Source organism: Sabethes cyaneus, chromosome 3, assembly GCF_943734655.1.
Source record: "Sabethes cyaneus chromosome 3, idSabCyanKW18_F2, whole genome shotgun sequence".
Lineage (NCBI taxonomy): Eukaryota > Metazoa > Arthropoda > Insecta > Diptera > Culicidae > Sabethes > Sabethes cyaneus.
The window spans coordinates 9113308-9135155 of record NC_071355.1 but is presented as its reverse complement, the minus strand read 5'-3'; the positions used below and the strand labels follow the sequence as shown (position 1 = coordinate 9135155).

General features: G+C 37.3%; 1 protein-coding gene across 1 annotated transcript in view; it reads left to right on the top strand.

Annotated features, from left to right (window-relative positions):
- LOC128739256 (neural cell adhesion molecule 2) overlaps positions 1 to 21848 on the top strand; it is a 148829-nt gene that overhangs the window by 17624 nt on the left and 109357 nt on the right. Inside the window, exon 4 of the mRNA XM_053834733.1 lies at positions 18970 to 19116. Coding sequence (XP_053690708.1) covers positions 18970 to 19116 — 147 coding nt within the window. The remainder of the gene's footprint in view (positions 1 to 18969; positions 19117 to 21848) is intronic.

Genomic DNA, 21848 nt, shown 5'->3' with positions numbered 1-21848 from the left:
GGATTATTTCTCAAACCATATCGATCATATGATAAACGTAAAGAAGTATATTTTATATAAAAAAGGATGTTTAGCCATAGGAGATCAAAAACTTTCGCTGTGCCGCTTTTGGCCATACGTCAAAGCAATTTCATATTTCATATGCCCGTTTTCGCCATATGTAAAATCTATTGATATTTAGTTCTGAAATGGTGATCGTGGAATTCCAAAATTTGTTCTTTTTTTACCGCTGGAAGACAGTGAGTTACTTAATTGAATAATTTATCAATAAATTTATTGACTATTCGATATGCTTTGTTGAAGATTGTACACAAAATGATGGCTTCATCGAAAAACATTGCCTGTCCAATCAAAGGTGTACATTGAGGTGTACAATCAAAGTATCTTCAGAATACGCGACCCGTAAAAATACGGTATCTAAGGTCTACAATTTGATACCGTACGTGTGGCAAGAGGCAGAAAACCACAACACAGAGTACTGGAACGATACTGTCCAAGGAGGAGGAAAAAATTGTTTCCTGGCTTATTGAAATACTACGTAGCGATTTTATAATGCAGCATCATACGTAGTTATTCAATGTGAAAGATTTTCTTACCAAAAACAATCGTGATACTCCATAAAATATAATTTTTCATGTAATTTACATATTGTTCAAAATATTCACAACTTTTTTGATAACTTTTATTTACGTTGGATAGGAAATGGTTCTCGTCTTTCATGGTCCGTCATAAACAACTATCAATTTGGACTCCCGAAACTGTAACTTCAGCCAGCGCCCGAGTTAGCGAAGCTATCATGGAAGCTTCCACGTGGATAAACTACGAAGGAATCATAATTAATTTGATAATTGTTTTGATTATACTCCTAGGATAGCGTTTCAGAAAAGAAGTCGCTCAAGGTTTTCTCTCTACACTCTACATGGGGACTTGGTCAAAGAGAACGGGGTTGGATGACCACTTATAATTTGAAAAGCCATGTAAATACTGGAATAAATTAAATAATACGTATGGTTTTCTCAAAGGGAAGTTCAAGTTTTGCTTTCATATCTCGATAGGTTCTAATGTTCCTCGATTACATAAGAAAGTACTGTATCAGACTTAAAATAATGTTGAAATATAATCTATTTCTAGAACAGCATAATTTTTTTGCTTAGTTTCGCTATAAGCGACGATTTCTGTAATTGAGATTAAGTAGCTCGAACAACAGTATGTTTAGAAAGGCTAATTATTTTTTTCCTTACGATACCTAGTGATTATTAATCTTCACGATCACAATATTTAAAGAAAACTATGTTTGAAATTCAGATATCAAAAGGCTGTTACACACTTTTCAAACGTTTGAAGGTAATGCATCTGTATATTACGATATCTCACCAATCTGTCCTATGTAAAGCTGAAAGTTGAATGTCAATTTTTTGCAGTTGTGGTTTATGAAAAACGCTTTTGTTTAACATAACTCCGTCATGCCTCCCAGTTTGCCTCGAGGTATGATGCTGGGAGAGGCTGTTAGAGTTAACAGGATCGCAGCAACTGGTCCTGCAATTGTCCTGCACTTTAACAGCTGGCTGCGAAGTCTGTCAGAAGTATAAAAACAGAAGTCAGTATAAAAACAGAAGGTCAAGTTTCGGTAGCGGAATGTAGCACCTGGGCTTTGCTTTGCTTTGCTTTTTAAATCGGATAAATTTGTTATACTGATTGGACCCGTAGCAAGCAAAAAATAAAGCAGAAGTTATTGAATCATCGGCTATGAAAATTATCCAAAAGATTTCCCATACTTGATTATATTGCTGCAAAAATGGATTTATAACTGAAAACTGCTTAAAGGATTAGAAATAATCTCAAATAAACTTAAGGATAAGGAAAAAATGATTTTTATTATAACTTTTTTTCTCGAACAGCAATTTTTGCACTCTTGCACAAAAAAAGGTGCGACGAGAAAAGGTTAAAATTCCGGAAGCAATGCCAATCCGTTGCAATTTCATATTAAAAAGATAACTAATTCAGTAAAATTAGTTTGCGTGGTAGTTTAACTTGTGTTGCGATACTTTTTCAGCAGGGTGGCCAAAATAGGAACACAGAGTGGCGAATAGAAGAACATTATGGCCAAAATAGGAACCCAGCAGAGGTTTTTCAATCGACAAAAATTAAAACAAAACAGCATATTTCCATCAAATAAACTTATACATTATGAAGATTAAGACTGAAATTACCTGTTGAAGAGGTTAAAAATATTTAGTTTATTCGTTTTTTATAAAACGTGATCGATATCCTTAAAAGTTTGACAAACTATGGCCAAAACTGGTGCTTTTACCCTAGTTGATTATTTGTGATTTGAGTTTCGAAACATATTAACAGGCCAAAATATGACACCTTGCAAATCAAAACGCACTGATGTTTCTTGGTTTGAAATTTCCCGACAAGTTACCATTGAAGATTGGAGATGGATATGGAGATTGCAAGGCTGGTTATGACTTCTTTTTCTTGATTAAGAACAGAAAGTAACTTCAACGGAAATTCAATTGGATTGTCACTGCGCCAATGGAAGCTCGTTTGGCGATATTTTGATAAAATGAAAGACAGCCGTAAATAACAATAAGGCCGGGGTACGGCTGAATGAAGCCGTTGGCTTGAGGCGAGTGACTGAGTGGTGGCCAATCAATCCTCGAATTGAGAATCAAGGGCCGGTTCTTCAAGAGCAGCATCATCAACGTGCATAGCCCTAACCGCAACAGTACCGATGATTACAAGGAGGAATTCTACGCGCAACTGGAGCGTGCATACGACCGCTTCTCGAAACATGATATCAAGATCATCATCGGGGATTTTAATGCTCAGGTCGGCCAGGAGGAGGACTACAAACCGGTGTTTGGAGAGTTTAGCGTACACCCGCTGACTAACAAAATGGGCCTAAGATTTATCGACTTTGCCACCTCCAAGAACATGACCTGGCCGTACGTAGTACCTTCTTTCAGCATAGAGTCCACACGAGTATACCTGGAGGCCACCAAATCAAACAAAATCAGAGATCGACCACGTTTTGATCGACTGTCGGCACTTCTCAGATATCATTGATGTCGGATCCTATCGAACGTTGATTCGGACCACTAGTATGCGGAGTGGGAGCTGCTGTATCGTTCTCAGGAAACGTGAAAGTTCTACCAAAAACTGAACGTATCCCGCGAAAGTTTTGTGCCGTGAGCTAAGATGTGTTAGGATAAGAATGACAGTATCTTGATCACCATTAAACTACAGTTGAGTCTATGGTTTTGCGAGATCTCGCCGTCAGCCTTATTTAGGAGGCCGCACTATGGAATGAAACCCAAATCTAGGTGGACAAAAGTAATTACGCTAAAACCGTTAGTCCTAGGTATATAGTATCTTCGGAGAAAATTTGTTATTTTAACTTCCACATTTTTTGGTGTATTTGACATTAGGGTGGCCATCATAGTAAGCGAGTGCAAAACATAAACTTTTTTATGGCTTAAGCTAGCTGAATAAAATGTTTTGCAAAGTTAAAGAACATTAAATTTTGAATTACTTTGCTAAAAAAATGAAAGTTCTATCTCTTATGGTTGATAGGATGGAGCAATTTTAATTTTTTTGGACGGGGTGGACCTAAAGAATCCGTTTTTTCTTAATCTCTCCTTTCGTGTTTATTTCTCACAAATCTTGCCTTCTGAGCACTTTCACATCCAATGAAAACGCACATTTTATTTGAAGGAATCAAGTCGCTAACTCCTTTGGTTCTGTAGTTATAGGCATATTTTCTAAAAAAAATATGCATTTTTCAAATATCAATAAGGCCATTACAAATCTATATATATATAAATGAAATGCTGTTCGTGTGTCCGGTGTAGACTCGCAAACCACTCTACGGATTTTGATGAAACTTGGCATACACATTGCGTATGATGTGAGGAATGTTGTTAGCATGGTTTGAGGCCCCTCCCCCCATTAGAAAGGGGGGCTCCCATACAAATGAAACACAAATTTCTGCATAACTCGGAAACTATTGGAGCAAATGGAACCAAATTTTGCACATAAAGGTTTTTAGTGGCAGATTTTTTTTCTATGGTGGATTGAGACCCTTGCTTCCTCTAAGAGGGGGGGGGGCTTCCATACAAATAAAACACAAATTTTCTCATAACTTGACTAATTATCAAGCAAATGGAACCAAATTTGGCATGTGGGGGTTTCAAGAGACAGGATTTTTTTCTTTGGTAGTTTGAGACCCCTTCTTCTCTAGAAGGGGGGGGGCTCCCATACACATGAAACACGAATTTCTTTATAACTCGGGAACTAATTAAGCAAATGGAACCAAATTTAGCTGTGAAGGATTTTGGAGGCAGAAATTTTTTCTATGGTAGATTGAGAACCCTCCTTCCTCTAAGAGGGGGGGGGGCTCCCATACAAATAAAATCAAAATTTTCTCATAACTTGACTATTAATCAAGCAAGTAGAACCAAATTTGGCATGTGGGGGTTTCTAAAGACAGGATTTTTTTCTATGGTTGTTTGAGACCCCTACCCCTCTAGAAGGGGTAACAGAATTTTTTGCAATATTCAAAAAGTAATCGAAGTCGCGAGTGTTGCCGTTCATACTAAAATATAAGATAAATTTGGAACAAAATTGTTAAGAATAAATCGGTGAAGCCTAGGTAATGGGTAAAATTAAATAAAAGTAAGATACTTATTTTTTTAAGTAAGTAAGTACTTATTTTAAAAACAAAATTGAAGAGAAAATACATTGTTGAAATGAAAATATGAAGAAAATAATGTTGAGATTACATTAAGTTTATGGTTTCTGACCAGTTTTCAACTGATTTCAATCGAACTGCACTGATATTTTATTACTATTTTGCCAACATTACCATTTTAAGGGTTGGTAATAAAACTCAAATCGTTACGTTGGACTTGCTGCTCGAGTCACAAATTCTGACGCGTTGGATTAGAAATTTGCGGCATGATTTAGAATATCTTGGGTTGTCAAAAAGAAAGCTCTTGGTTGCAAGATTACAATTAATCAAATCTTCAAGATTATGCATGAATCCCCTTTTTAGAATGGCGTAGCAACGCGCGCCGGGTCCTCTAGTATTTTTTAAAGTTTTTGTCCTTCCGAAGCTGTACAACTGACGGTTGGGGGGGGGGGGGGGGTGTCAAAAAAACAACGATGCGTTATTATTTTCCATGCAAAAACTTTCCAAAATAGAGTCAAAATAGAAAGAATTTTTTTTTGTCGATTTTCGGAAATTACATTATTTGTGCTTCCACTTTTGTTTCGAGCTAGAAGCGTTACCACTCCGTACATCCTTTTTTTGAGTTCTTTAGGCTGTAAAACCCATAGATAATTGATTTTAAATAAAAACAATTTTACTGAAGTTTAACAACTTTTTTTTGCCCCCCAATTTTTGAAGCCAAGACAAAAACTTTCAAAATAATGTGCAATGGCCTAACGTAAAAACTGCTCAAAAGCAGCAAATCTAATTTTGTATAGATGTTTACTGCCCATACTCGCATATGAGTCCCATATCGATTTGCACCATTTTTGAGTTAAGTGGAGAATTAATCTTTACTTTTAATGTGCTTTTAAAAAACATATCGAAATTGACCTGTTTATTTCTACAAAGTACGAAAAAATACCAAAGTCGTGTGGTCCCATATTAAAAATACCCGCATAACAGTCCCATAATTTGACTTTATCATAACTTTACCAATTTGCATCCAATTTAGACGATACTAGTTGCATTTCACTCATACATTTATTTAGTGTCAATATATAGAAACATTTGGCCATCAAACAGTACCAGTTCCCGTCAATCTACAATTGCTAGAGAGCGTCTGGTATAAGGCGATAGTCAATAGTCTTGAACTCGAAAATGTGAGCTATATTTTCATATATCGAAGTATATCAGTCACTCAAACTCGAATGTGCCATTTTGGAATCAGTTCTGATAGCTCCATATGGATGGCCCGTAGGGAACCTAAGACCAAATTAGAATTCGTTTAGTGAATTGGGTGAGGAAGTAGAATTAAACGGTAACATTGGATTTCCTTTTCTTTTTGGTGAAATTTTTTGTCATTTCAAACTGATATTCACCGCTATTCTATATTTCGAACGGATTGGCATTTCGAACGAAATTTTCGCCAGTAAAATCAAATGAGCAAAACATCTCGTTCGAAACAAGTCGAACGAAATAAAGATTCGTTCGAAACACAGAATAGGGGTGATTGGCAGTTTAGTTCTGATTGATCGTTTTGGAACTGGGTTTTCTGCAGTATAATGGATGGCTATTTATTAACCATTATCTTGGTTTCTAAACGACCATCCCAAATCCTGTGGGAATCAGTTCCATAATATCAATTCAAAACACTTCGAAATGTCAAAAGATAGCCTGCTGAACCAATTCCAAGAACCAGGGATGATTCCTCCTCAGAATAAAAAAAGAGAAGAGAAAAATTCAAACTGTGCTCAGTCTTCAACGCGATTTATTCTTCTCCGTTTCATTTTGGATTTCTTCTTTCTTACTGAACGCAGTTGTTTGAGCAACCGCACATTGTGCTACTCATTGAGAAGCAACAGAATGCTAATACACTTTGAATACGTTGATGCGATGCGCTGTCGTATGACAACTACGGGAAGTTTTAACATGGGTAGTGCGTTGAGAAAAAATGACGGGCGGTCTATGCTATCAGAAAAATATTAAAACATTAATTCTTACATTTAGTATTTCCGTTGAGTTTGGCTGCCTGTGGACGCAACTGCATCTATATGGTCAGGCATGACACAACGGCAACAGTGCGAAAAATGTTATTTAGGTATGGTAACATCGGAATTTGCTTCTTGACGCGAACCTACAGGAAAATCCCATTATGAACAAAGATAATTCTCCGCTAAGATTCAAAATTTGAAGACTTTTGATTGCCTTGACGCCTCTGAGTCTATAGTTTCTGTAGGCGCACCGGTTGTTTTGTTTTCACGTTTACTACTGTAGCTACCGAAAGGACCGGGAGCAAAACCGAAAGTTGCTCTTCTAAAGAGCACATTAAGAAGTTTTTCTCTTTATGTTTAGTCTGTTTCTCCTTGTGTGGATTTATTGCTCATTTCTGACAGCGGTTCCGTTCTTCCATTGTGTTGGAAAAAAGTTGGAAAAAAGAACTTTGATATCCATTGCTACATTTTATATTAAATCCTACAGGGTCGTCTTTGACCCCACAGGATCCGTATCCGGAACTACTCCGAAATGGCCAAACCGCTTCTTCTCTTTACATGAGAGAAGTCCACTGTAGGAATTTCAAGAGTGTTAATACCCATTACCCACATGACTGGTATTTTTGCAAACTGCAATACAACTAGGTTTCTACCTCATACCAGGTATTCCTTCGGAATCTCGATTGAGTACCGTATTTCGTTTAATGGCCAAAAGGTTTGATAAATCAAAACTACAAAAAAAATTACGAATCAAATGTCACTAGTCTTGCGAAAATTGGTTCTAAATTGTAAAAGTTATGACATTATCAATAACTCGGGAATGGGACTGATATGCGAGTAAATTCTAGGTCTATGTAAAATGTATCCGCATATGAGTCCCATCTGTTTTATTCATTGTTTTCTGCAACAAAATTTTAAGACTCACTTCCAATTTTAAAACCAATTGTAATTTTTCCTTCATTATTCAATACGGTCTAGAAAACAGGGGCCGACCTGGACCGATGCAATCTCAATTAATTTCGGTGGTCAACATAGGGGAATTGTGTATAACGTGCCCCCCGTGGCCAATGTGCCCCCCCTTCGTTTTTCGCTAAACAAGCGAAATTAAAATGCAAAACCACCCAGAAACCATAGTATTTGATGGAACTAGCCTACTATGCAAGTATGACAGTTGTCACATGCTGTAAAAACAAAACAAAAATAAATTTGTTTTTGAGCAGCTTCCGATGTAACTTTTGGCGTCATTTCCATAAGCTATTTTCTTGTCAAAATCTGTAAATAACCGGTTGTTGCGATTCGATTGCGTAAAGTGAACTTCAAAATGACATCCCTGCTAAAAATAACGGTATGAAACGCTTGATTTGCTTTAGCATTTAATATTTTTTCAAATTAGTAAAAGCAGGCCAATATGCCCCACTTGCGGTGGTGCAATTTGCCCCCCCTTGCAAATGTGGCTATAAACATAGGTAAACAGATCTAACTTGAAGCCAATTGCCATTATTTAATTCAATTAGTATTGTAGAGCAACCGTGGTGGGAATAATTTATTACCAACGTCCAAATTCTAGGTAATTCAACTACCCGGTACAAAACGCCACAGCTGCGGTATAATGTGCCCCATGCAGAAAAGAAAAAGTGCACCAGAAGGCCGAAACTAGGTTTATTTTACATAAAATAACGATATTTTGCAAAACAAAGGAAATAGTTTTACTTTCTACAAAGTAGAGTTGGTCTGTCACTGGTAGAAATACTCAAATTACCGCATTGGGCATATTATACCGCAGGTGGGGCATTTTACCCCGCGCAGACGAGAAACACAACATTTAGGTGCTTTTATTAAATAATTCCTAGCATGTTTATTCCACAATACTAAATGAAATAAACAATTGCAATTGGTTGTCCGCTTAAATACCAACATATACACGTAGTTGTAACGTTAATTTGGGGAAGTATAACGGAGATATATCCATTTATTCTTAGGGGGGGCACATTATACACTTTTCCCCTATTACTAAATATCTATGCAAAATTTGATTTGCTGCTTTTGAGCAGTTTTAACGTTAGTGACATTTGAAAAATGCATTTAAAAAAATGCCTATAACTACAGAACCGAAGGAGATAGCGACTTGCTTCTTTCAAATAAAATGTGCGTTTTCATTGGATGTGAAAGTGCTCAGAAGGCAAGATTTGTGAGAAACAAACACGAAAGGAGATATTAAGAAAAAAAAAGGATTTTTTAAGTCTACCCCGTCCAGAAAAATTTAAATTGCTCCATCCTATCAATCATAAGAGATAGAAATTTCATTTCTTTAGCAAAGTAATTCAAAATTTAAAGTCCTTCAACTTTGCTAAACATTTTATTCAGCTAACTTAATCCATAAAAAATTTTATGTTTTGCGCTCGCTTACTAAGATGGCCACCCTAATGTCAAATACACCAAAAAATGCGGAAGTTCAGGATTATCAGTGGCGGACGAAATAGTCACGCTGCGGCAGAGCCTCCAAAAAGTCCGTACACAATTTTTCATTGATTTCAAAGCTGCGTATGATACCATCGATCGTAAAGAGCTACGGAAAAACAAGAACAAGAACGACTTTTCTGGAGAGCTGAACAAACTGTGCGCAGTGTTGTGTGGCAGATTTTAGGTGGATTGTTGAATTCATTCGAATCCTGCCAGAAGCATCAATGGTCTCTCATGCAAGCCATGAGATTCGAAGCTTAATATCAGCGAAACTCATGCTTATTATGTGTTTTACAGGCAGTTAAGGTCGAACAGGTAAACCCCCCGTACAGAGTTTATCCTGTTCTAGCTTCTCATCACCGGTTGTTCTCTTCGGGCATGAAACGTAGACAGGAAAAAATGGATGAAAGAAACAAGAAATAAAACTTAATTTTAGGAAAAACAATGTTGAGAAAAGTTTCTGTTTTCTGTTTTCTGTTTTCTGTTTTCTGTTTTCTGTTTTCTGTTTTCTGTTTTCTGTTTTCTGTTTTCTGTTTTCTGTTTTCTGTTTTCTGTTTTCTGTTTTCTGTTTTCTGTTTTCTGTTTTCTGTTTTCTGTTTTCTGTTTTCTGTTTTCTGTTTTCTGTTTTCTGTTTTCTGTTTTCTGTTTTCTGTTTTCTGTTTTCTGTTTTCTGTTTTCTGTTTTCTGTTTTCTGTTTTCTGTTTTCTGTTTTCTGTTTTCTGTTTTCTGTTTTCTGTTTTCTGTTTTCTGTTTTCTGTTTTCTGTTTTCTGTTTTCTGTTTTCTGTTTTCTGTTTCTGATCGCTGATTTTATATACAATTTGACTTCTGATGTATAATTATCGATTCATAGCGTAGGCAGTCCAGTCGCGTTTTAGTTCTCTCATTTGCTTTGTGAGCATTCTGCAACTGTAAACGTTAAAATTAGAGGATTTGCTCCAACAAGGAATATGAATCAGAGTTAATATGATTGGTATCGTTTCACGTAGCCATTTGCTCTCCATTGTAGTTCTAAAAGTTTTCCCGGATCGGAGATTTCGATTTAATTTGAATAAATAATCAATGCGCATTGCATTCGCGTACGGAAGTTGCTTGCCAAAATGGTAAAATTCCTCGTCTGAGTTGTTGTTCGTAGGTACGGCAAAGCAACAAGACGGTAGGCTTGCTGTGAGCCCGGAACAGATCATCTTACAATCAACAAGCTTAGCATCGTAATGTGAAATCAGTTCAGTCCTCTATCCTTCGCCGCAGCAGCATAGCGCACTGTGGCATAAGACTTATGCAATTCTAATGAAATTTACTTTATCAGTTGTAAATATACAAACCGCATAAATTATATCAACTTTATGTCAAACTTTAACTATTGCGACAGTAGAAAAAACGCAATTAAAATCCATTTTTCATTTTTAGGAAAAATTATGACCAACTTTCAGACCCTTAGTGCAACGAGAATGAGTGTTCATTACACGGGGAATGTTTTGCTTTTCGTTTCCAGTGCCAAGATAATCGGAACCATTTTTTTCGTGAATGAAACCTTAGAGAACGAGCGCCGTGTGCCTGTTTGTCAGTTCGTCAGTTCAGACAGACAGACAGTAAATCCGTATGCAGATTTAATCTGTCCGATTTGAATAACAATATCGACCTGTCATTCTTGAAGAGTTCAGATTGAGCCTGATCAACGACGACTAGCAGACTTTGACGTTCGGGACTTGAACGGCGAGGCGATGGCATCGACAATGGCGACGACGACGACGACGATGATGACGAAACGGGAGATAACGACGACTGGCTTGACTGGCAGGCTGTCTCTTGCGTGACCGTTTGACCTATCATTTCAACTACATAGAGCATGGCAAGCAAATGATGGTTCATGATTTGATTGTTAAGCAAACGAGCGTGTCCTTATCGTTTATCAACAGACAAAAGATTCGTTCGAAGTTTGTGGTTTCTCTCCTTACTAGGAGATAATCTACGAAACATTTTCCACAGATAATGATTTCAATTAGAGCTGCTCGTTTGTGGCTCCATCCGTATCATCGGAGGGACCTTCTCGGTGCTTCGGTTTGTCTAGATTACATGATAATTTTGTTGTGGCTTCGAACTCAGCAACACAAAACGGACCGTTGTTTATTCTTAACTCGTTAACAAATACTTCGTGTCAGAATGCGTGCTTATGGAAACAAAACAAAATTATCGTCCAACATCTTGCCTTTGTCCGTACTAAATAGAGTCATCATCACACCGAACAACCGAAGGCAATAAAAAGCAATTCGAAATTCCTCATGCAAAACACTCTTTGTAGCACTTCTCGAAACCTGAAAGATTGTTTATTTGTGCTTCCAAATCTCTTCAAATTTACATTTCACATCTACGCATCCAGGTTCCCCTTTAGCCGATATTACGGCTTGCAGGCAAGAAGTATCAACCGTTCCTGAATGGCGATGATGGCACGACGGAGGCGGCTTGAAACAATCGAAATCTGGGTCGCCCTCGTTGGGAAGTGCACATCTCAGCTTGTTGTTGTTCTTGTTGTCTAACACCCTTCAAAGCAATCCGGACCGAACCGTACCGCCCCGAACCACCAAAGCGAAGACGGTTTGATGTCTGTCCAACACAATCACCGAAGGAAGCTCCCCAAACTCCGGCATCGAATCATGCTTTACCGAGAAGCTCCGATATTGCTGCGCGTTTCAATATTCCATTCATCTCCTACCTGATGAGTGATGAGTTTTGCTCAACTTCTATGTGTGCACTTCGTCCGGCCACCCAATCCCCGCCCACTCCGGTTCCCTCGGCTTTTGTGTTGTTGGCACTGAAGTTTATTTATTTGTTTATTTATGTGTATGCTCAACCAGCACTCCACCGTATTATGCTTGTTTGTACCAAGTTTACACTTTTGCGGTCAATCACTTCTCGCTTGCTCTGGCCGGGCGGTCGGGTTGTTTCTTCCCCCTTCTTTGTCATCTCCACACAATCACAAACGGTTTCCTTCCCCGGCCCGACGAAGACCCGATTCGGTGAATTCGTTTGAACTTTGTGCTCTATGGACAAGACTTCCAATCGAGCGAGCATTGATGTTGAGCAAAATCGAGATGAAATAAACTTCCGACCGGACTGGAGACCGGACCGGACCGAACCGAGCGACTTTGCTGTTTAATGTTAATTTAATTTAACGACAGTGCTTGTTTAAACGTCGAGTAATTTAGGAAACTACTGACATTGACGTTTGTTCAAATAAATTTCGTTTTAGCTTTAAATTGCAAAACTTAAAGCAACAATCCGAACTCAGGAGTTTTCATTACCAGTTTGATGAAACTGCCCAACTTGACTTCTGGTAACCGTCATACTTTTTCCTATCAACTCTGGACCAAAGTCCCAATTATCAAATCTTTACAATCAGCCGTTGCCAGTGTATGTTTAAATACCATTTGAGTGACGCCCGAAATGCCAATTATCTACGTGTGTTGAATAGTTGAATAGTTGTCTAGTGAATAACCAAATGATTGCGAAGCAATAAAACCATTTCCAACTTTGTTTTTATTGCTATGTTCGATTTGAACTTTTAATAACTTATTTTATGGGTTTTCAAACATTCTTTCCGTGGTTGTACTAGTTATAAACCCTACTATCGTTGTCCATCATTTGTTTGACATGTCGTTAAAAGAAGGGTATATTTTTACGATAAACAAAAGGTGAGAATATAAAACTGTTGTAAACTGGAATGTTCAAGATTTCTGCCCACCGTTCCTAACGTTTTGGTGGTTATCGTTCCGACTGACTGGCTGACTGACACGAAATAAAGCTTAATTATGGAACATAAATAAATAAATAGAACGTTACGTTGAAATGGAGCCGTATTTCTTTGACATGTTTGACGTACTGCATGAAAGCAACCTTGAACCGCTATATTTGGTACTCATAAATGAATTGTTAGTTTCCATGTTTCCTGTTTCTTAATTATTTTTATCATAGATGAGAAAATTTTTAAAATGTATTTTAGCCGCACGATATGCAAACAGCCAGTAAATAGCACGAAATAAAACCAACCAACCAAGTCTCAATGGAATATTTTTTTTTAAATTCACTAACATATTTTCCATTTGCGGCCAATTCCACGTTGATTTAATATCAATATGCACGATAAAATTAAAAGCGCACATGCTGCAAACCAACGAAATGGCTTGAAATTTATTAATATTCGCTAAGTCTATATTTTTGGCCTAATATCAAGAATTTTCAGTTTGCCTGAATCTACATTTCTCGCATTAAGCATTTATTCTTCCCCAACAGAAAAGTAAAGCCGACTGCTATACGTCGTTGAAAAGAAAAGAAAAAAAAATTAATATTTTATAGGATATTTCATCATGGTCGCTATACCCATACCAAATCGTTCAGAATAATCTGACAGTAAAACTTTAACTTTGCTGCTACCAATGTATTTTCAAGCAGGCTTCATTCTCGCATTTTTGCTCAAAAGATGCTCGTTTGACTATAGCGCCACAACTAAACAGAATTCAAAAAAGTAGTGTAAAGGGCAATTGTAGAGCTAATTATTGTCTACATTATTGCTGAAGAAAGTATAGTTTTATTGTTTGTATTTAGGGCGCTATGCGTTTGCTACCCCGTTGGTAGCCAAATGAGCGCTCTGGCTGCTACTAACGATGTAGCAGCCCTATAGCGCCGTAAATACAAAAGATAGAGCTATACTTTCTTCAACAATAGTGTAGGTTATAATTAGGTCTACAATTGCGCTTTACACAACTTTTTTGAATTCTGTTACGTTGAGGTGCTGCAGTCAAATGAGCATCTACTGAGCAAAAAACTGAAAATGAAGCTTGTTTTCAGATTGATAGAACTGGCGAACTTATTTAGCTTTTACCAGAGCGAAAATCGAAAAGATTTATTAAATTATGGTGATGGCTATCAAGGCAGAGCGTGATACGACTACTTGAGCTATAACCTAATTCTTATAGAGATTATAAAAACATTCTGAGGAGTGGGCCACTTGGTCAGAAAGCGGTTTTATAGCGGTCATCAGAAAGTTCTGGTGGAGCTCATGGTTTTATCCGCCGTTTTATGAAATTGGTCATGAAAACCACTATACGAACGTAATAAAACATGGAATTGTTACTTAGGCGGGGGTCGAAAATTAAAACTGGGAAATCGTGATCGAATGGGACCGGTGATTAAAGGTAGAAAATTGGAAATCCAAAACTATTGAATAAAGATCGAATCAAATCAGAATCAAAAACCAAAAAATGATGATCATAAAACTGTAAGCAGAAGCCAGAAGATGGAGAGGTTTAAATCGCAAAATAAAAACCGGAAACAGAAACAGAAAGAGAGACCAGATCGCTTCATCTTTGGAGTTTTGCCAGTAAAACGAACCAGAGCACGGCAGAAGTCTGCTTGGAAACAGACTTGGAAAATCAGATATTGGAGATTGTGAATCGGTAATCAAAAATGGACGATGAGTTATCACAAATCTGAAACCTGGCACTGGAAAACGGATATGAAAAACCGACCATCGGCAATTGGAATTCAAAACCTCGAGAAAAGTAAGTTCAGAATTTATAAATTGGAAATTCGACGTTGAGAATCGAAAATCTAAAAAAAGAAAAGATCAAGAATTGAAATCCGGTAATCGAAAATCAAAACTTAAGCAACCTTAATCGTAAAGTAAGGCCATTGCAAATTATTTTCAAAGTTTTTGTCAACCCCCCCCCCTGCCCTGGAAATTGGCTTGAGAAATTGGGGGCCAAAAAATAATTTGTAGGATACGAGTTAAATGTTTTTTATAAAATCAATTGTGTGTGGCCTTGCAGCCTGAAAAATTCGAAAAATGAGTGTACGACTTGAGTTAACGCTTCTAGCACGAAGCAGAAATGGAAGTTCAAACAGTGGAATTTCAGAAACTCAGCCAACAAAATTTTCTTTCGTTTTTGTCTTTTTGTTCGTAGATTTTTGCATGAATAATAACAACCTAGTTATTAAAAGCAAAAATAGATTTGGTTTTCACGTTTAAACTTCAAGTAAAAATGAGAAATCGGAAACTGTATGTTGTAAATCATATATCATAAAACATAAATCATAAATCATAAATCATAAATCATAAATCATAAATCATAAATCATAAATCATAAATCATAAATCATAAATCATAAATCATAAATCATAAATCATAAATCATAAAGCGAAATTATAGATCGAAACTCGTAAATCGCAAATTATAAATCACAAACTGCAAAGCGTAAATAGTTGATTGTTAATTGTAAACCGTAAGTCAAAAATTATAAATCGTAAATCGCAAATAGTAAGTCTTACATCGTAAATCGTAAATGGTAAATTGTGAACCGTAAACTATAAATCCTGAATTTCAAATTCTGGATTTGTTAATTCTATGATCATATCTCCATATCTGCAAATTTTTCTGATTATTGAACACTCAAAATTCTGCAATCAATTATCACCCAGCTAACATTTTCATATGTATAAAAAAGGTAATAATCAGCATTACGTACAGATATTCATGCTAAATAAATCGTATTTTATGCGCAAAATTGGCATATCCATACTATTTTGCAGGCGTTATAGATGATTACGAATACATAATTTTGATATACGAGTTGGTGCTAGCTGGGCAGGATCTGATTACCGTCACAAATTTTGCTATTCAGACCTCAGAACCGGGTATCAATAAGGGGCCATCCAGAGACCACGTGGACAGAAAAATACCAATCTTCAACCCCCCGTCCCCCTCCGTGGACAAGCGTGGACATTGGCCCAACCCCCACCCCTCCCCTGTTTGTACACGTGGACATTTTTTTCTAATGCCAAATTTAACAAAACAGAAATGCATTGAGCTAAATTAGTTTTCAACTTGATTTATGCAGTATTTATTGAAAAAGTTTACGTGAAAGGAAGCTCCAGTCTAAAGGCCCCGACAAAATGCATACGGATTTTTAGTCGTTGCGGAAATTTGAGTTAAAAAGCGTATTAAAACTTGTATGCAAGGTGTTAGGACCTTAAGGTGAAACGATACTGAATCCCAACATGACCGGATCGGCGGCACCCATATCCTTACATGGACGCCATTTTTCCGGCCATGTTGAGATTCAGTACCGTTTCACCTTAATTCTTGTGATCTTGTATGCTGCAAATTATTGTCAACTGAAAGAAAGTCCGTTTCAGCTTGACTTTCACTTGACGATTCTTCTCTATCCAGAGTATCTTTGTCTAACCGGAGCACCTCGGCTTGGCTGTCTACTTCAACACAACACAAGACCTTTCCGATGCGATGTGGTTCGTAAAATTTTCTAAAGGCAAATCCTTTTGGAAATACGTTACCCATGAATGCAAAATGCAATCCACATTTGATGCAAGCGCGACCTAAATGATAAATGAGTCACGTGACTGGTGGATTCTTCCGTCATTTGCCAAAGGAGGCAAGGGTTGTAAAAAATAACAATATTTTCATTATTGCATTACATCAAATGTCAGGCTATGTAATCAACATCTATGAGTACTAACGCAGGCTTAATCTTTTCAACAAGATTTATACCAGATATGTGCTCTCGTAATGCTCGGTTCATGTGTTTAGGTTAACATATGCCTTAGAAGATAAAACTTTATTTGAGCCTAAAAACAATCATTAATCAATGGTTAATGCTAATATGTATAATTAATTCAATATTGCTGTTTCTAATTTCTATTTTTTGTATGAAAAAAAACTTGTCCACGTGGACATTTGCCATACCCCCCCCCCCTCCCTTCCGTGGACAAGCGTGGACATTTTTATACCCCCACCCCCCTCTAAGCTATCCACGTGGTATATGGATGGCCCCGAATAAGATGATTGAAATCCGAATAGAAAGCTTAAAACTCATAAGCAAGAATCTCCGTACAGTTCTACGTCGCATGTAATTGAAAATGCAGAACAGGAAATAGAAGGCAAAATGCTAGAAGATTCCTGATTAAATACGATAATGTTCGTACGATACGAGTACGATTTTAATAGTCTACTTAAGAGCACTCCATGCTAAACATTTTATTAACCTGTTGGCAAACGACGTAATACACAGAATCCGCTTATAGAAATTGTATGACCTATAAAATTTATTCCATCATATTCATGGCATTGAATTTCTCCGCTGATGTAGAAGTAAATCATTTTGCTTTCAAACGAGAGACGGCAGCTTTCATCCCGCTTGCAGCGTACATTTTCCGGTGCGGTAAACAATGCGAACATTTATTTGAACTGCCGAAGCCAGCAGTCGAGTATCCATCTTTTCCAACCGCCCGGTTCCAAGTATAGTACCGTTTTTCTTCGTTTGATGCTTAAAAGCTGTTGTGCAAACTTTTCCGACAAAAGCAGAGTACATTTATCTGCACGCTGGCTGTGTTGCTGTTGCTCCGGTGCTGGTCTAGGTTGGCAATGAAGACAGCAGCCAGCGAAAAGACTCATATCACGGCTTGATGGTCGTATTATGGCATGTTTATCGAATTTTGCTTCCTGCATTTTTTTTTTTTCGTTGCTGCTATCTTTCGCTTTCGTCAAAGAAGTTTGCTCGTTAAATAACGTTGTCTGCGACAAAAATACTGACTGCCACTAGAAACATGCATCCTGAGCTGTGACAGTCGCTACTTGACTACTTTATGATGAAGTTGTTTCCTACTTTATGGACTTTCTTTTACAACAGATAGGACAATTATGCGTGAAAGGCATGTTGGGTACATATTTTTTTCAAAGCCATGCTCTTCAATTTCCCGCCGTTGATTACACATTCGCAGACGTAGGTACTTAGCCACGGTAAGTCAAGTACAGTTGACAATAAGCTACCGACCGCCGCCAACTTCAGCTCAGCGAAGGACTTCTGCTAACGAAAGCAGACATTTGCATTTATTCACCGGGTCTTCGTTAATTATTATTTAATTCACTCCTCCCTTGGGATGAATTACTTACAAAGTCTAGGAATTGCGTGAGTGTCTATTTGATCCGCTTACTTTCAGTCTGATACCGGCGAATAAAATCACGCTCCGTCACGGGGGGAATTTACGGCTGATGGAATGTCGTCGTCAGCTGAATATTAGAAGTCGATTAAATTTTCAGAAATGCGGAGCTCTTCCGGCTGATTAGTATTCTTGGAAAATCCGAGCTGCTAATGGTAGAAATGGTAGCAAAAATCATTCCCCGTGTACTCGCCTCGCCGGTAAAGGGTTGGGTTTCGGTTATTCGGACGAAACCGGTGAAGCTTTTGATGACGGTGGGTGGGAAAGCTTTTCTGGAAAAAACCCAAATCAAACAGATAAAACTCTATTTGCTACAGGAAGAACGTGTATGTTGTTTTTAAAATATTCACTAGCTTTGAGTTAGCTATCTCATGCTCTTCAATTTCCGGAAGCAGAAGTTTCACCGCAAATATACACAGATTTTCTTCTTTTTTTCACTGTCGAACGTCGAGAATGGAGAGCAAAGTCTCAACCATAAACATACACTGCTCGCAATTTCCTGCACATCGAGTCAAACATCCACCGTCACTGTTTACGTTAGTAATCAACTTGCTAACTTTATTGAAGAAGGTTTTCATTATAGACCTTTTTCAATCTCTCCATTCGACTTCTGGTCCGGAATCGGTACGGGTTCCGCGTTCGTTCCCACTGCCGCCTAACTCTATCCGAACTTTGATATTAGCACTCAATTCGTCCCCCTCCCAGCCCACCAGCCTTTTTGCATGCAGTTTTCTTTTAGCCTATCATATCACTGATCGTTTCGGTTTTTTCTTTCTTTTTCGTTTGATTTGCAGATTCGACGCCCGGGGAAAAAGCCTGCAACAGGCAATTCACTGGTCGGACGAGGCAGTACTCAAGTCGAAGGCGTACTTCTACTACGAAACGAACCCACCAGCGCTTCGGATAAAGAATATCAAACAGGACGACGCCGGCCTGTACAGGTGAGTGTGATACAAAATCGACAAACTTAAAACTGTCGGTGACATTTATTACTCACTAGTTTCTGGTGAATAAAATGCAATAAAAAGCATCATTCCTGCCACCATTAGCGTACCCAGACATATAAACAAAAGATGGGCCACCGAAATTTCAGAAGAATGTTTTGGTCTGGAAAAACGTTTGATTTTTATAATTTATTTATCTCAAAAATCCTAGCCAAATTGGACTTGAAATTAATACAGTAATGTTCCGATTTTGGCAGCCCCATGTTGAATTTTGAACTGACAAAATGGGGAAACTGACAAAAAGGGGAATTTTTTTTCCATAATTCTTTCAGAGGTCAAGACTTAAAACCTTGCAATATCGGGGACTTCTACTAAAAATTAAATTTTAACCCTCAATCAATTAACAACCGAAAATTCAACACAATCTAATCAACCAGGTAAAGCACACTGCTCAGAACCTTTTTTGGTGCGCATTAGAGTTGAGCGGAAAAACTTGGTTTTAGGTTTATGGAACCTTGGGAAGAATTTCTTAAAATTAAAAGTTCTAGTTTAACATAACACATTGATGTGTTCTGCAAAGTTTTATAGCATATTATTATAAAAATTTTTGCTGAAAACAGTATCCTTCTATCTCTTCAGCAAAGCTAGAAAAACCTATTTCTCATAGATGAAAAATCATTTAAATCAGTTTTTCTATTTTGGCTGTTTTTGTAGTTGTTGTATGACTTTTTCATGTTTTACAAAGCTGTATAAATAGTGAAAATACACAACATTACTGAACATAGTATACCTTTATCTTTACTTGTTTAGGAAGTGTGGAACTTTTTTAATTTAAAATTTTTGTCACCGAATTACGCGCAACAAAGGCATCATTTTATTCAAAAACTCTCCCCAGGGAATCCGAATAGTTTTATGTAGACTGAAAAGTTTAATAAATCATGTTTAAAAGTACAAAAGTAGAATAAAATTTATACGCTGATAAAATCGGGATAAAAAACTGATAAAATCGGAGGTAGACGAAATCGGGGATAGACAAAATTGGGAGCTGAAAATATCGGAGCATTGCATTGAAATTGAAATAAAATTAAAATTGAAATTAGTCATAAAATTGATTTAAATTGGACTTTAGATGAGACTTGGAATTACATTCGAAATTAGATTTGAAATTGGAATTCAAATTGTACTTGAAATTGACTTTGCAAACATAGTTTAAAATTTATATTGAACTCAAAATAGAATAAAAAATAAAAAATTAAGGTTAAATTGGACATGCAATTGAACTTGACATTGACCGCCACAATTAGACACGAAATTTTGCTTAAATTTAAAATTAACATGTTTCGTCTCGTTCTCTCACATATTTTACCTTATTTCAGTTCTGCTTATTTACTTTTCTACTTCCTTTTTTCTTTCGTTTTACATTTTTCTATCCCAGAAAACATCCTGTTGCATTATTCTATTTTTCTTCGTTTTCTGTTGCTTTTTTTCTTACTTTCAGTCATTTCAACTCATTTTATCTCCTCTCTGTCTCTTTTTTCGTCTTTTTGTCTTTTTGATGCCCCGTTTTTCTATCTTTTCTGTCTGTCGATTGTGTTTTTCGCTCCCTTTTTCCTCTTTCCTTTCCGGGTTTCCTTTTTTACCTCCCGTTTTTTAATTCTGTCCTTTTGGTCGTTTTTGTGCCATATTTCTTCTTTTATATCTCATTTGACCTTTATTCCCGTTGTTCTCGTTGCCTCTATCGTCTTTTTTTTAAATTTTTCTCAGCGGCGACTCGTCCGCATGTTCAACCTGTTCCTAGGACAGGTAACAAAATTCAACCGGAGAAAAACGTTTTCATCACTCGTTCATGATTTTTGTTGTTCAGGGATGTTGCTGAACAACTTACTACATACTGCATATACCGTTGACATTCGATTTCATTTAGCTACGAAACTGATGAGTAAAAAGGCTCAGCACGACAATTGCGTTGGTTCAGCGATCTCATTGAACAAGCATACCAATGTATTGTTCCTGGTGCTAATTCATCATCAATGAAGGGGGTAAAAAGAGAATGTTAAACAACTTCCACTCGGTATGAAAATATAGCGCGGTTGTTATAAATATCTGCATCCAAAAAAAGCAAAGCTGTGGGCTTAAACGTCTTTCTATGACTTGAACCTTCTTGATCGACAGACTTCGCAGCCGGTTATGAGAGTACAGGACAGTAACGGGGCTAGTGCAAAAATCCTACTGACACTATCTGGCAGCACCGCCTAGTCGAGATTCTAACATACGACGACTGGCTTATTAAACTAGCTTCGTAACTCGAATCTAACTTAGAGGGCGAAATATCTGCATCCATCATTCGCAAAATTTTCTCGGTCGCTTGTTCAGCAATACTATTGAACAACTCACTATTCTTCTATTCCCTTTTGGTTTCTCAGCATAGTTCCGTATTTCGTTTCTCGTCTCGTACTTCCTCTTTTCTCTCTCGTTTTTCCTCTTATCTGCCCGCTGTTTCCTCTTTCTCAGTTCCATTTCTCTTCTTGTCCTGTTACCGTTTTTTGCCCTTTCGTTGAGTCCAAAATTTTCTCTGTTCCGTTTTTCCTCTTTCTTTTTCAGTTTTCAGTCGTCTCCTTTTCTATCCCGTTTTTTGTTCGTTTGTCGTTCGTTTTTCTTTCGTTAATCTCTTTCATTTTTTTTTACTCTTATGTCCAGCTTTTCCTTCTTTTCTGTTAGGTTCTGTTTTT